The 12,683-nt window shown below is 59.5% G+C and overlaps 1 protein-coding gene across 1 annotated transcript in view; it reads right to left on the bottom strand.

Annotated features, from left to right (window-relative positions):
- Positions 1 to 1,635: 1,635 nt before the first annotated feature.
- LOC127045083 (1-phosphatidylinositol 4,5-bisphosphate phosphodiesterase gamma-1-like) overlaps positions 1,636 to 12,683 on the bottom strand; it is an 85,854-nt gene continuing 74,806 nt past the window's right edge. Inside the window, exons 28-32 of the mRNA XM_050940595.1 lie at positions 11,726 to 11,840; positions 10,700 to 10,861; positions 8,132 to 8,220; positions 6,310 to 6,494; positions 1,636 to 5,953 (exon numbers count right to left, since the gene is read on the bottom strand). Of these exons, the coding sequence (XP_050796552.1) occupies positions 5,902 to 5,953; positions 6,310 to 6,494; positions 8,132 to 8,220; positions 10,700 to 10,861; positions 11,726 to 11,840 (603 nt within the window). The 3' untranslated portion in view covers positions 1,636 to 5,901. The remainder of the gene's footprint in view (positions 5,954 to 6,309; positions 6,495 to 8,131; positions 8,221 to 10,699; positions 10,862 to 11,725; positions 11,841 to 12,683) is intronic.

Below are 12,683 nucleotides of genomic sequence, written 5' to 3'. Positions count from 1 at the left end.
TCTCTCCGCCACAGCGCCCCCTCGCGGGCGGGCGCAGAGCCCCAAGGGCGGAACCAAATGGGGATGAGGGGGAGGGACGTTGCGAACGCGGCTGTCCTATGAGAGGCGGGAGGGAGGAAATGGGACAGCGCACGCTGACCCCGCCTCTTGCTGGGGGACTTGCTGTGTGTCATAGCCCCTCCACTGCTGCTCCTGAGGGGGAGTCCCCCACAGGGTGGGGCTGGGTGTTAGCACCCCTCCCCTGCTGCCTCACCTCCAGGGCCATGGCCCTCCCCCAGCAGCAAGGCGCCACCAGCGTCTGAGGCACCCCGCGGGTGGGACTCCTGCACCTAGGTGGCAGGTGCACATGCTGCCCAGGCCTGGTGGGTGTCTGGCTGCGAAGGGATGGGGAATAGAGGGTTGTGCATGGTGCTTCCCTGCCCTGGGGATCCCTAGCTGGGATTCTCTGCAGCTTGAGGTCTTCAAACCACAATTTGATGAGTTCAGTAACTCAGCCAGAGGTTAGGGGTTTGTTACAGGAGTGGGTGGGTGAGATTCTGTGGCCTGCGTTGCGCAGGTCAGACTAGATGATCATAATGGTCCCTTCTGACCTTAAAGTCTATAAGTCTACTTGTCCTGGTGGAGGGAGGGGTTAGCTTTGGTGGGGTCAGGGCGGAAGGCCTGGGATGGCAGCTGGGCTGGGAGGAGGGACAAGGAATCCCACTCTGATTTTCTCTTTTCTTTTCCCTTTACCTTGCTCTCTCCCTGCTCTGGCACTAATCGTTTCTCCCGCTTTCCTCCTTTTTCTCTCACTCTCAGCCTCTCTGGCGTGTCTGTTCTCCATCACACTCATTCGCTCCGTCCCCAGCCTGCTTACTGCTCAGGGCTGGCCCCATGTGTGTGTGTGCATTCAGTCAGCTGCTGCCCATGCCATTGGCTCAGCCATGCAGGGGCTCCTTCGGGTGGCCAGTCTGCTGAGGTTTATGGAAGAAAATGTGCAAACCCAAGCACTGACCTAGTGAGGGGCCCTGCAAACAGTCTCATTCCTGGTTTGCAGAGACACATGAGCAACCTAAGCACCCTCAAACCCAGGCCAGAGAGCCAGGGGCTGGGTGAGGAGCTGATCATCACTGTGATGTTTCCCCCAGGGTTTTTAGACGAGTGGGGAAAGCATGGGTCACCCATGGAAAATGATGTACGAGGATGGGATGGGGTCTGAGGAGTGAATCTTTCTCAGTGTCTGTCTTCACTATAGTCCTTTTCTCTCTCCTTTATCTCTATCTCTTTCCTGTCTCCACTTCTCTTCAGGGTCAGGGATTGTGCCCAGTGGGACGGACTGGTGCAGTTTCATTAATAATGTAGAAGAGGAGAGTAAGCAGCATGCTAACTGAATCCCCACAGGGGCCAGGAACAGAGCCAGGGCACCTTTCTCTTGGTCTGAGCAACCCGTCTGCTGGGATGGGATTTTAACCTGGAGCATTGCAATGTGTTGGCTCCGGGAGCTGCCCCTTTTCCTTGCAGATGAGGAGAATGATGGGCTGCATTTGGCCAATGTCCTGCTTTGAATCCAGAATTGAGAGCTAGCGGACGGAGACTGTAGAGGTCTCTGGGGTGAGTGGGGCAATGCACCGACAGAAAACAAGACCAACACCTGTGTGTATAAATATTGGCTAAATAGATTTATTTTCATACAAAGAATTCATGGATCTCCCTGCAGTGACACCAGCCAGACGCCTGATCCCCCATAGGGACACTCTATCCTCCTGCATGAGACCTACAATAACATCCTGACCCAATATCTGCCTGAAGCTGCTGCAAAGACCAGTCTTCCAGCTGCTGGCTCCCTTGTGCTTCTTTTATTAGCCATTCTTGGAAACGTCTGTACCTGCCCCAGTGCCAGCATCTCCTAGCACTTTCCAGGGGCTGAGGTACAACTGTGCACCTCCTATTTAACGGGAGGGGAACCAGCATCCGGTTCCTCCCTTCTCATCCACATGGGTCCAAAACAAACATTGAGTCAGATTCAGCCAAGGTGTAGGTGGGCACAACTCCGCTGGCTTCAGTGCTTACACCCACGCTGCATCTGGCCCACTGAGGCACCTCAGGCATTTTCCTGGCATCCTCCCCTTATTATGTTACATTCACAACAATCCCAGAGCTGAGTGGACACGGGATCCTTCTTGGACCAGAGATGCTGACTTTTGGAGCTGAGAGGTTGGACAACCCCTCTCACCACAGGCATGAATCCAAAGTGGTTTCCTGCACTCCTCCTTTTATTTATCCTACTGGGGCTCTGGAAGGCTGGGAAGTTCTGTCTGGGATTCCTTGGAAGGAGTTTCACTGGCCCCTTCCCTGCTCTCAGATCAGAGGTACTGTTTTTAAAAAGAAGGGATTTATGCAGGGGTGATGAAATAGCAGGGATCTGCAGCAGCTGGGAGGGCAGGGGAATCTCAGCTGGGCATTTGGTTTCTTCCCAGCTCCTTTCTGTAGCCGTATGGCAGGGTGGATTGCACTGCCAGCGGGAGGGACTCAGGAGACTGATGTCTATGGTCAGCTCTGCCACTGACCTGCTGGGTGATCTTGGGCAAGTCACTTCACCGCTTTGTGCCTCAGTGTCCCCTCCCACCTTTTGCCTGCCGTGTCTCTTTAGTAAGTTCTTCGGGGTAGGGACTGCCTGTAACTATGTGTTTTTGCAGCACCTAGCACAATGCAGCCCTGATATCAGCTATTGTCATACAAATAAAATAACAATAAAAATAATAATATAGCACATTTCATCCTGAAGGACCCCCGAGTGCTCTCTAGACTGATCCCTGAAATGCAGCCAGCTCTGGGGTGGGATGTGGCAGCTGTTTAACACCACACAACAGTGTTTAAAGAAGGGCGAGGATAAACTCTCTGACTGTAACTGCGCTGGGCAAGCTAGATTGGCAGAACGTCATTACCTGAGCTGGAGTTTCGTGCCTACCCTCCTCCTACCCTTGTCCACCCCCGTCTCCTACTTTCTTCCATCCTGCACCACATGCCTGGAACAACCTCCTCATGATCATAGGCAGAGCTCCCTTTGCCTCCACCTTCCCCAAATGTGGCCTGCAAGCTCCAGTGACAGGGTCCTGTTTATGGTCTGTCAACTGAGCAGGGCCCACTCTGGCTTTTTTGCTGCCCCAAGCAAAAAAAACCGCACCAAAACTGTGCAGGGCGGTCGGAGCGGCGAAGCAAAAAAATAAAATAAAAACTGTGGAGGGCGGCCGGAGCCAGGGTGCAAACTTTCGGTGCCACTTATTTGCCGGCTCACGGCTGCCTCCCCTGGCCGCGCTGGCTAGTGGGACTCCCTGTGCTGCAGACGTGCCCTGGGCAGTGGACTGCGTGCCCCAGCTAGCGGGGATGGGGTGGGGGAAGGGAGCGGGGGAGAGGGAGAGAAGGAGGGCAGCCAGGGCTTCCTTCTGCCGGGGCGCTCATCATCGGCCCCTCCTGCCGCACCGCCTGCCAGGAGGGCTCCACAGCGCTCTCGCCTGTAGGTGAATTGAAGGTCATCGGGGAGGGAAAGACGTGGGCTGCTGGGCTTGCTGCAGACCTGACACTGGCTGGGGCAGATGGAGCGTGCAGCCTGCTCCCAGGAGGGTGCTCCCCTCCTCCGCGCCACCGCCCCCTACAGGGCGGCCGGAGTGGTGAACCAAGGGAAAAAAAGGGCGGCGGTGCCACCCTAGGATTGGGCGGACGCTGCCCCTTAGAATCTGCTGCCCCCAGCACGAGCTTGCTCGGCTGGTGCCTGGAGCCGGCCCTGCACCTGAGGTTAGACTGTCAGCCCTGTGAGGAAGGGGGCTGGTGTCAGGTCAACCCTCCTCTTCTGCCCTCTGTTTACAGCACCACAGATGGGATTTGTAATAACAACAAAGGAACAAGCCCAGGGCACTCACTGACTGCGGGTGGTCAGGGCCTTGGTTTTACATCCGCACTGAAAGGTGACTGTCCCCCGTCCCTGCAGAGTGCAGGCGGAGCTCTGCCCAAGCCTGACCCCCTTCCCTCGTTCTGGGAGGTCTCTCAGGGGACAGTGCCTCATTTCCACATGGCTGGTCACAGAACCCTCCCCGCAGTTTAGACACACATAGAAAAAAGAAATTGCATCTATTTCTCGAGATCCCAGCACAGTTCCTGGGTCTACATCTTCCCTGTGCAGCTAAATGGCCTGGAAACCTCAGCACTGGCTCAATGAGTGTCTCATCCATACTGGCAACTGCTGGAGATCCCAGCTGTTAGTATATGACACCCGAAGGGCGGGGCAGCCTGTGTTCCTGCCCTGGGTAAGGGCTCAGAAGTGGGTCTGAGTGAGCCGGGCTACTGTCTGCGGTGCCTAATCCTAGTCATTGTGTGATCGCGCCCACTGATAGTCCTTTCTTAGGCCAACTCAAATGTGAGGGAGGCAGCACGATTGGTTGGACGCCTGGGTCCAAAGCCACTGGCTTGTTGCATACCCCCTTCCCTTCTCTGTGCCTCGGTTTCTTGGTTGGTCCGGTGGGGTGAACAGTCCTGACTCACCTCCCTGCCAGGGGTTGTGGAGCTGTCCAGCACTGGGACGATGGAAAGCTCTAGCTACGCGCAGAGTGTAGCTGGTTCTCAGTCCAATGATTCCTCATCCCGGTTCCCTGCATCCTTCTGCTCAACAAGCTAACGAGGTGATGGGCAGCGGGTAACGCAGAGGTGAAAAGCCCTTTCAGTGGCAATGACAAGAACCCCCCGACCTCAGCCACACAAGGCAAGGCAGAGCCAGAAGCTCCACTCACCAGCCTGGGGCCGGGCAGCTCCCCAGGCTCTGATCTGCTCCAGGAGGAGGGAACTCCAGCAAGGGGGAATGGGGATGTACCTGTCTTACTGGAGCAGGGCTAGGAAGCCCCCCACAGCTGTGTGGCTCCCGCCCTCGGCCATTCAGCCTGAGGCTCCCAGGGATGCACTGAGGCCTCTGCCCCCCAGCATGTCAGGTTGACTGGTAGTAGCCTTTGGCTGCCCCTTGGGAATGTCTGCAGGGCAATTCAGACCGTTTATCTCGTTGCAGAGCAGGAGCCTGGGGGTCACAGCAGCTCCCCAGGCCCTGCAGGCTCAGGGAGAGCTGCAACACACCAGCAAGTGTCACCCCAACTCTAAAGGGCTGAGGAGCAAGGGATCAAGTGCCAGCCTCTCAATAAATAAATAAACAGGGGGCAGAGTTTCCTCTAACCCTTGTGAGGGGCAACAGCCAGGCAGAGCACACACCCTCCTGCTCCACACACTGCTCTGCCGGTGCCCGTCCATTATAACCTGCAGCCCCCAGGCCAGTCACTCCTGCTACCCTTGGCACTCCCAGGGCCCCTGTGCGTGCGGTGGTTTTGTACTGCAGAGAAATGTCATCTAGGGATGCCACCGTGAACACAGACAGACTGGTGAGTTACGAAAGGATTTGAACCTACAGCTCCTGAGATGTCCCTCTTCCCTCCTGTCCCCACTTTTGGAAGTCTCATGGTGGTGAAAAATTTTTTTTAAACAGGTGTTGAAGCAGATCAGACTGACTTGGGATAAGGCGGCTGATGGGAACCCCTGCCCTGGGTGGCTGCTCGAATCTTCTCGAGAACATTGCGCGCCCTGACACGTGACCCCTTTTCCATCTCATTGAGAGGCTTGGTTGTTACAACAGGAAAGGTGCTAACACAGCTCTGCCCTCCCATCTTCAGAACCACCTCCAGTTCTCTCCAGGTCCTGCAAGTGCTGCAGTTCTAGCAGCCAATGTCTCTCCCCCCCAGGGCAGCTGATGGATGCAGGGTGAGAGCAGCGAGCCAGCTGGAAAGGTGGACTGTTGAGGGGATGGCTGGTAGCAGCAGCCAGATTTCCTGCGGGCAAGAATTTCCAGGCTCCCCAGCAGAGGGCCCCAGCTGGGAGAGCCCCGCGGCTGGCTCAGTTGTGCTTGTTGGCCAACTGTCGATCTCTCTTCTTTTTCTCCATCAGCCTGGAGGGGGAAAGAATGTGTAACATGGCTTTGGACAGTTAGCCAGGGCCCCTTGGGAGCAGACAGCAGATGTCTGCCTGCTTCACAGCTGCTCCCTAAGGGATTGGGATTTGTCACTGTATAAGAGGATAGTTATTCTTGTCTTATCAGAGGGAGGAGTGCATGTGTGATCACACTGCCCTCCAGTGGCTGGTCTACAGAGTGGATAAAGAACCTACTATTACTATAGCTAAGGGAGTGCTCCTTCAGCGGTGGGAGCAGCAGCCTGTTTTTTTCATGGTGAAGTAGCTGGGTTCTATCCCAGCTCCCCAAGATAGGTAGGTGGATGGGGTTTATCACATGGGATCAGGACTCACTTCCTGTTGCGAACTTCGGTCAGCTCCATCAGCCGCTCCTTGGCTGCCCGCAGCTCGTCCAGCCACTGCTGGTGGCGCAAGTCACAGTTGTTGCTGTGTTCGAAGCTCGAGACCCGGTTGGAGAGTTCGCTGGCTCGGTCACGCAGCTGCTGGATGGAGGAGTACAGGTTCTCCTCGTCTTCTTCCTGCAACAAGGAGACGCACAGGGAGGGACATGTCGGGAACTGAGAAAGTGGCCTACTCTCCTTGCTCCACCTTGAGAAACACACTCGTGAGGCAAAGAGGGGCTGCGGCTCTGGGTAGCCCAGGAGCCAGGAGTCCACTAGCCCTCCAGAGCTAAACAGCTGGCTTCAGAATCACTTTCAATCACAAATGGCATGAGTTTGCCAGCCTCAGCATGGTTTCTAATAGGGATCCACATCCCAAACTGCCCCATCATTTAGTGACATACAGACCCCTTAATCAATTAACTCAATGCTTTAATTAACCCTCAGAGCCCACCCTGTGAGCCAGGACAGCATCTGAACCATTCTCCCCATTTCACAGATGGGAGAACTGAGGCAGAGAGGGGCAGAGCCTTGTCCAAGGCCACACAATAAGTGAGTTGCCAAGCAGCAAGCAGAACCCAGCTCCTCTAACCACTATGTGACACTGTCCCCTGGGGACCTTCCAGCTGCCCAGGACAGCTGAGCCCGACTGGCTGGCAGCAGTGAGGAGTGCAGACTGCTCAGCTCCCAGGTGGGAGTGAAAGTGCCTCACACGCTCCGCAGTGCCCTCTACAGCTGGTGAGTGAGCAGTACCAACCCACAAGGGATATATCCGACTAGTGAAGTGTGGGTGCTCCTTAGTGCCTAGGCCAGCGGTTCTCAAACTGTGGGTCGCGACCCCATTTTAATGGGGTTGCCTGGGCTTGCTTAGATTTTGCAAGGGCCCGGGGCTGAAGTCCGAGCCCCACTGCCCAGGGCAAAAGCCAAAGCCAGAGGGCTTCAGTCCTGGGTGGCGGGGCTCAGGTTACAGGCTCCTTCCTAGGACTGAAGCCCTTGGGTCCCACCCAGGGCAATGAGGGTTGGTCTTTGGCTTCCCGCTGCCCACAGCAAGGGGTTCAGCCAGGCTCAGGCTTCGGTCCCCACTCCTGGGGTTGTGTAGTAATTTTTATTGTCAAAAGAGGGTCGCGGTGCAATGAAGTTTGAGAACCCCTGGCCTAGGCCCTCGATCAGGGCACCCCTCCTTTGTCGCTACAGGCCCTGTGGGCACCGCACCAGTAGCCATGTTCTGCTGGCACCCACCACACTCGCATCGGGAAAGCAGTGCAGCCTGTGAAGACTACAGATCCCAGCATGCAGAGTTCCTAGGGGAGCTGAGCCAGAAGCTGCATTGCATGCTGGGACTTGAGGTCTCCATGGGCCACACCTCTTTCGGAAAGATGAGGCTTCCCTGCTGAATGCTATAGGCTGTCCCTGCCCGGCCTGTTTAAGCTTTGTCTTTGGTCAGCTGGCGTGGGCTGCTCAGATGCCCAGCACTGCCCTGAGCTCCCAAGGCCTGTCAGCAGGGGAAGGGTCCCTATGGTGCAGACATCACTACCTTCAGTTCTCCTAGCCAGTCCCTTCCCTTGGAGGCTGGCTGCTCTGTGGGGCGAGGCACTGGGCCTGGGGCAGGCACGAGCCGGCTCTGCAGCGCTGTTCGGGGTCAGAGCTGGGGGCCGGGTGAGAAGGGAGTTTAGGGAGCTGGCTAAAGACCAAAGGAGGCGAGTGACTTAAAGGCATCAGCCGATGCTGGGGGCAGCCAGCTCCTGGTGGGGTGAGTCGTGTCACAGGCCGCTCACCTTGGCGTTGATGATTTCGATGTGGATGAGCAGGGAGGAGAGCTCCAGATCCTCAGCGTAGCTGTTCTTCAGGGGCACTGACCGGTAGCCTGCACACAGCAGCGAGGTGATAACAACCCAGTCAGCATGGCTCCACCTCAGTTCCCGCGCTGCCCTCCCAGCATGCCCGGGCCTCCACCTCACCTCCCGCGCTGCCCTCCCAGCATGCCCGGGCCTCCACCTCAGCTCCCGCGCTGCCCTCCCAGCATGCCCGGGCCTCCACCTCAGCTCCCGCCCTGCCCTCCCAGCATCCTTGGGCCTCCACCTCAGCTCCCGCGCTGCCCTCCCAGCATGCCCGGGCCTCCACCTCAGCTCCCGCCCTGCCCTCCCAGCATGCCCGGGCCTCCACCTCAGCTCCCGCCCTGCCCTCCCAGCATGCCCGGGCCTCCACCTCAGCTCCCGCGCTGCCCTCCCAGCATGCCCGGGCCTCCATCTCAGCTCTCGCGCTGCCCTCCCAGCATGCCCGGGCCTCCACCTCAGCTCCCGCCCTGCCCTCCCAGCATGCCCGGGCCTCCACTTCAGCTCCCGCGCTGCCCTCCCAGCATGCCCGGGCCTCCACCTCAGCTCCCGCCCTGCCCTCCCAGCATGCCCGGGCCTCCACCTCAGCTCCCGCGCTGCCCTCCCAGCATGCCCGGGCCTCCACCTCAGCTCCCGCGCTGCCCTCCCAGCATGCCCGGGCCTCCACCTCAGCTCCCGCCCTGCCCTCCCAGCATGCCCGGGCCTCCACTTCAGCTCCCGCGCTGCCCTCCCAGCATGCCCGGGCCTCCACCTCAGCTCCCGCCCTGCCCTCCCAGCATGCCCGGGCCTCCACCTCAGCTCCCGCGCTGCCCTCCCAGCATGCCCGGGCCTCCACCTCAGCTCCCGCCCTGCCCTCCCAGCATGCCCGGGCCTCCACCTCAGCTCCCGCGCTGCCCTCCCAGCATGCCCGGGCCTCCACCTCAGCTCCCGCGCTGCCCTCCCAGCATGCCCGGGCCTCCACCTCAGCTCCCGCCCTGCCCTCCCAGCATCCCCGGGCCTCCACTTCAGCTCCCGCGCTGCCCTCCCAGCATGCCCGGGCCTCCACCTCAGCTCCCGCCCTGCCCTCCCAGCATGCCCGGGCCTCCACCTCAGCTCCCGCCCTGCCCTCCCAGCATGCCCGGGCCTCCATCTTAGCTCCCGTGCTGCCCTCCCAGCATCCTTGGGCCTCCACCTCAGCTCCCGCGCTGCCCTCCCAGCATGCCCGGGCCTCCACCTCAGCTCCCGCCCTGCCCTCCCAGCATCCTTGGGCCTCCACCTCAGCTCCCGCCCTGCCCTCCCAGCATGCCCGGCCTCCACCTCAGCTCCCGTGCTGCCCTCCCAGCATGCCCGGCCTCCACCTCAGCTCTCGCGCTGCCCTCCCAGCATGCCCGGGCCTCCACCTCAGCTCCCGCGCTGCCCTCCCAGCATGCCCGGCCTCCATCTCAGCTCCCGCGCTGCCCTCCCAGCATCCTTAGGCCTCCACCTCAGCTCCCGTGCTGCCCTCCCAGCATGCCCGGGCCTCCACCTCAGCTCCCGCGCTGCCCTCCCAGCATACCCGGGCCTCCACCTCAGCTCCCGCGCTGCCCTCCCAGCATGCCCGGGTCTCCACCTCAGCTCCCGCGCTGCCCTCCCAGCATGCCCGGGCCTCCACCTCAGCTCGAGTGCTGCACTCCCAGCATCCTTGGGCCTCCACCTCAGCTCCCGTGCTGCCCTCCCAGCATCCTTGGGTCTCCACCTCAGCTCCCGTGCTGCCCTCCCAGCATGCCCGGCCTCCACCTCAGCTCCCACGCTGCCCTCCCAGCATGCCCGGGCCTCCATCTTAGCTCTCGCGCTGCCCTCCCAGCATGCCCGGGCCTTCACCTCAGCTCCCGCGCTGCCCTCCCAGCATACCCGGGCCTCCACCTCAGCTCCCGCGCTGCCCTCCCAGCATGCCCGGGTCTCCACCTCAGCTCCCGCGCTGCCCTCCCAGCATGCCCGGGCCTCCACCTCAGCTCGAGCGCTGCCCTCCCAGCATCCTTGGGCCTCCACCTCAGCTCCCGTGCTGCCCTCCCAGCATCCTTGGGTCTCCACCTCAGCTCCCGTGCTGCCCTCCCAGCATGCCCGGGCCTCCATCTCAGCTCCCGCCCTGCCCTCCCAGCATGCCCGGCCTCCACCTCAGCTCCCGCGCTGCCCTCCCAGCATGCCTGGGCACAGATGTAAGCAGCCAGGACCGGCCTCCTGCTCACACGCACGCTCCCGTGCACACACATATGTTCTTGCACACTCCCCTGCAAACCCAGCAAGCTCACACTTTGTCCTTCCTTCCATCTCACAGTAACACACTCGTTCGGGAAGGGAGGGAGCTGGCAAGTTTGGGGCACCAGGGGTTTGCTGGTGAGGACAGAGCTGGGAGGGGCACGCACTGCCAGCTGAACAGGGAGATGCCTGCGGGGTCCTGGGGTGAGGAAATCCCCATGCAGAGTTGGCTCCGGGAACAGGCCTACCTCAGGGAGGGAGCGTGGAGCGGAGGGGCTGGCAGCAGGCAGCCTGTACCTGTTTTGAGGCCCTTGACAGGGAAGGTGGCCTGGGCCAGGAAGTTGGGGTCGCTGAACATGTCCTCCTCGTACACCACGAAGCGCAGGAAGGCAAACTCAGGGTTGTTGATGTCGAAGACGAACTGCTTGAAAAGCCACACCGGGTTCAGGCCGTTATCAGCTGGGGGAGAAGGGGGGGTCAGCGCACAAGAAACACAAGCCTCTGAATGCCTTACACCAGCGGAGAACAAAGGGGAATGCCCGCCACCTGGCAAGGCAAAGGAGCTGGCTGGCACAGGTGTGCATGTGCATGACACATACCACTGGCCCTTGTGGTGTGTGTCTGTAAGGACCCATCACCGCCCCCTTGTGGCAAATGTCAGACCCACGCCAGGGTACACTAGTCCGGATGGACACATCACCGCTGCCTGCTGGAGTGCATGGGACTCGCTCAAGAGCGAATCGGTTCCATTACTGGCTGCTCCCAGGGAGAACGATGTCACTAACAGATCCCCTGTTCTAGAGTCACGCTGTCTCTGTAGATCCACCCTCTGCCATGGGAAGCAGTTTTAGGGCAGATGCACTGAGAGACGACGGGCTGACATGGCTCCTTTTATAGATGCCCTCTCCAGCCTTGAGGGGTCACAGCCCCTTATTAGGGCAATTGCTACATCACACTTCTGGGGTCCGCACAGCCGCTCCAGTGGGGCCATTCATGGGGGAGCTGCCCCTCGCCACCCCAACACGCAGGCCTCCAATACCCTGAGAGCTGCAGGGCACGAGTTCTGGTCCTGCTGCCTCCAGTACTGAGGCTGACAAGCTGGGGGCTGTGTGCGGCATGCAGAAAGCTCAGGGCATTATGTAGCAGAGCAGTCAGGTCCCTTGTATTCATGCTGCAATTAATGAACAGCCCAACCATGCAGGGAACCAGCTGAATGTCTGCCCAGGCCAGGTGGGGGATGAGCCTGCTGGCAGCATTCTGTTTGGCTACAGGAGAGGGCCCAGTTCTGTTCTCTGCGATGCTTCTTCCCCTCCAGCTCCTCACCTACGACCTCCGTTTTGTTCTTGCTGCTGTCAAACTCCGAGCCGCAGACCTCCACCTCCACGAAGGGGCACACGATGCTCCTGCCATTCTTGGGGAGATGCCGGGCACCTAGGATCTGGGGAGAGGAGGCGGAGATGCCGGGAACAGACAAGCAGACTGCAATGTTAGAACTGCTGCAGAATCCCAGCCAAGGGTACCAGATGGCCATGGCCCCATCACATTTTACTGGCCATACGGGTGAGAGACAGAGCTGGGACAGGGGGAGGGAGAAGAGTAAATGGGAGACGAGGTCTTGAGGGGGAAGAGGCCGCAGTGGGGCAGGGCCTCAGGGGGAAGGAGTGGCATGGGGGGCGGGGCCATGGTTCATGCACCAGTGGCCCCCCCTACACTTTTAGGAAGCTTCTGCCACTCCTGATCCCAGCTCCTAGTCGCCTCATTTCTGACTTAATCTCTGTGCTGGGTTTCTGTAATGTCCATCTTTGGGTCTGATCCTCCCCCCTAGGGATCCCCCATTCTGTCCTCAGGGGCAGCACAGTTATGACATTGTGTGTCCTAAATCATAATGCACCAGCAGGGGCCAGGCAGCGCCCTCCCAGGGCATGGGAGCAGCACACACCCACTCCGGCCTCAGGATTTTTACCAGTGTCCCTGCACCCCTCACTACTCTATTCTAGAGAGGTTTTTATACCGTGCTCACCACAGTAGTGTCTAAGCGCCCGCCTGTACTGCCACGTGATCCCGCATCTGTCACATCCCAGGCCCAGGCCTTGCTGCTTATCCGATTGTAATTCTTGGCAGCAGAAACACTCCGTCATGGAGCTGGGGGGCTTGACAAGATTCCTGGCCTAGTCCCAGACGCTGCTCACCCTGCCCACTATCATCCCGAATTCACCATCTTACTGACTCATCATAAAAAATGGCTCGCCCCACACAAGCAGGGAAGTAGAGTCTGTGTGTG

This window comes from Gopherus flavomarginatus, chromosome 2 (assembly GCF_025201925.1).
Source record: "Gopherus flavomarginatus isolate rGopFla2 chromosome 2, rGopFla2.mat.asm, whole genome shotgun sequence".
NCBI classification, from domain to species: Eukaryota; Metazoa; Chordata; order Testudines; family Testudinidae; genus Gopherus; species Gopherus flavomarginatus.
Note: the sequence above shows the minus strand (reverse complement) of the source record. Positions and strands in the feature narration are given on the sequence as shown.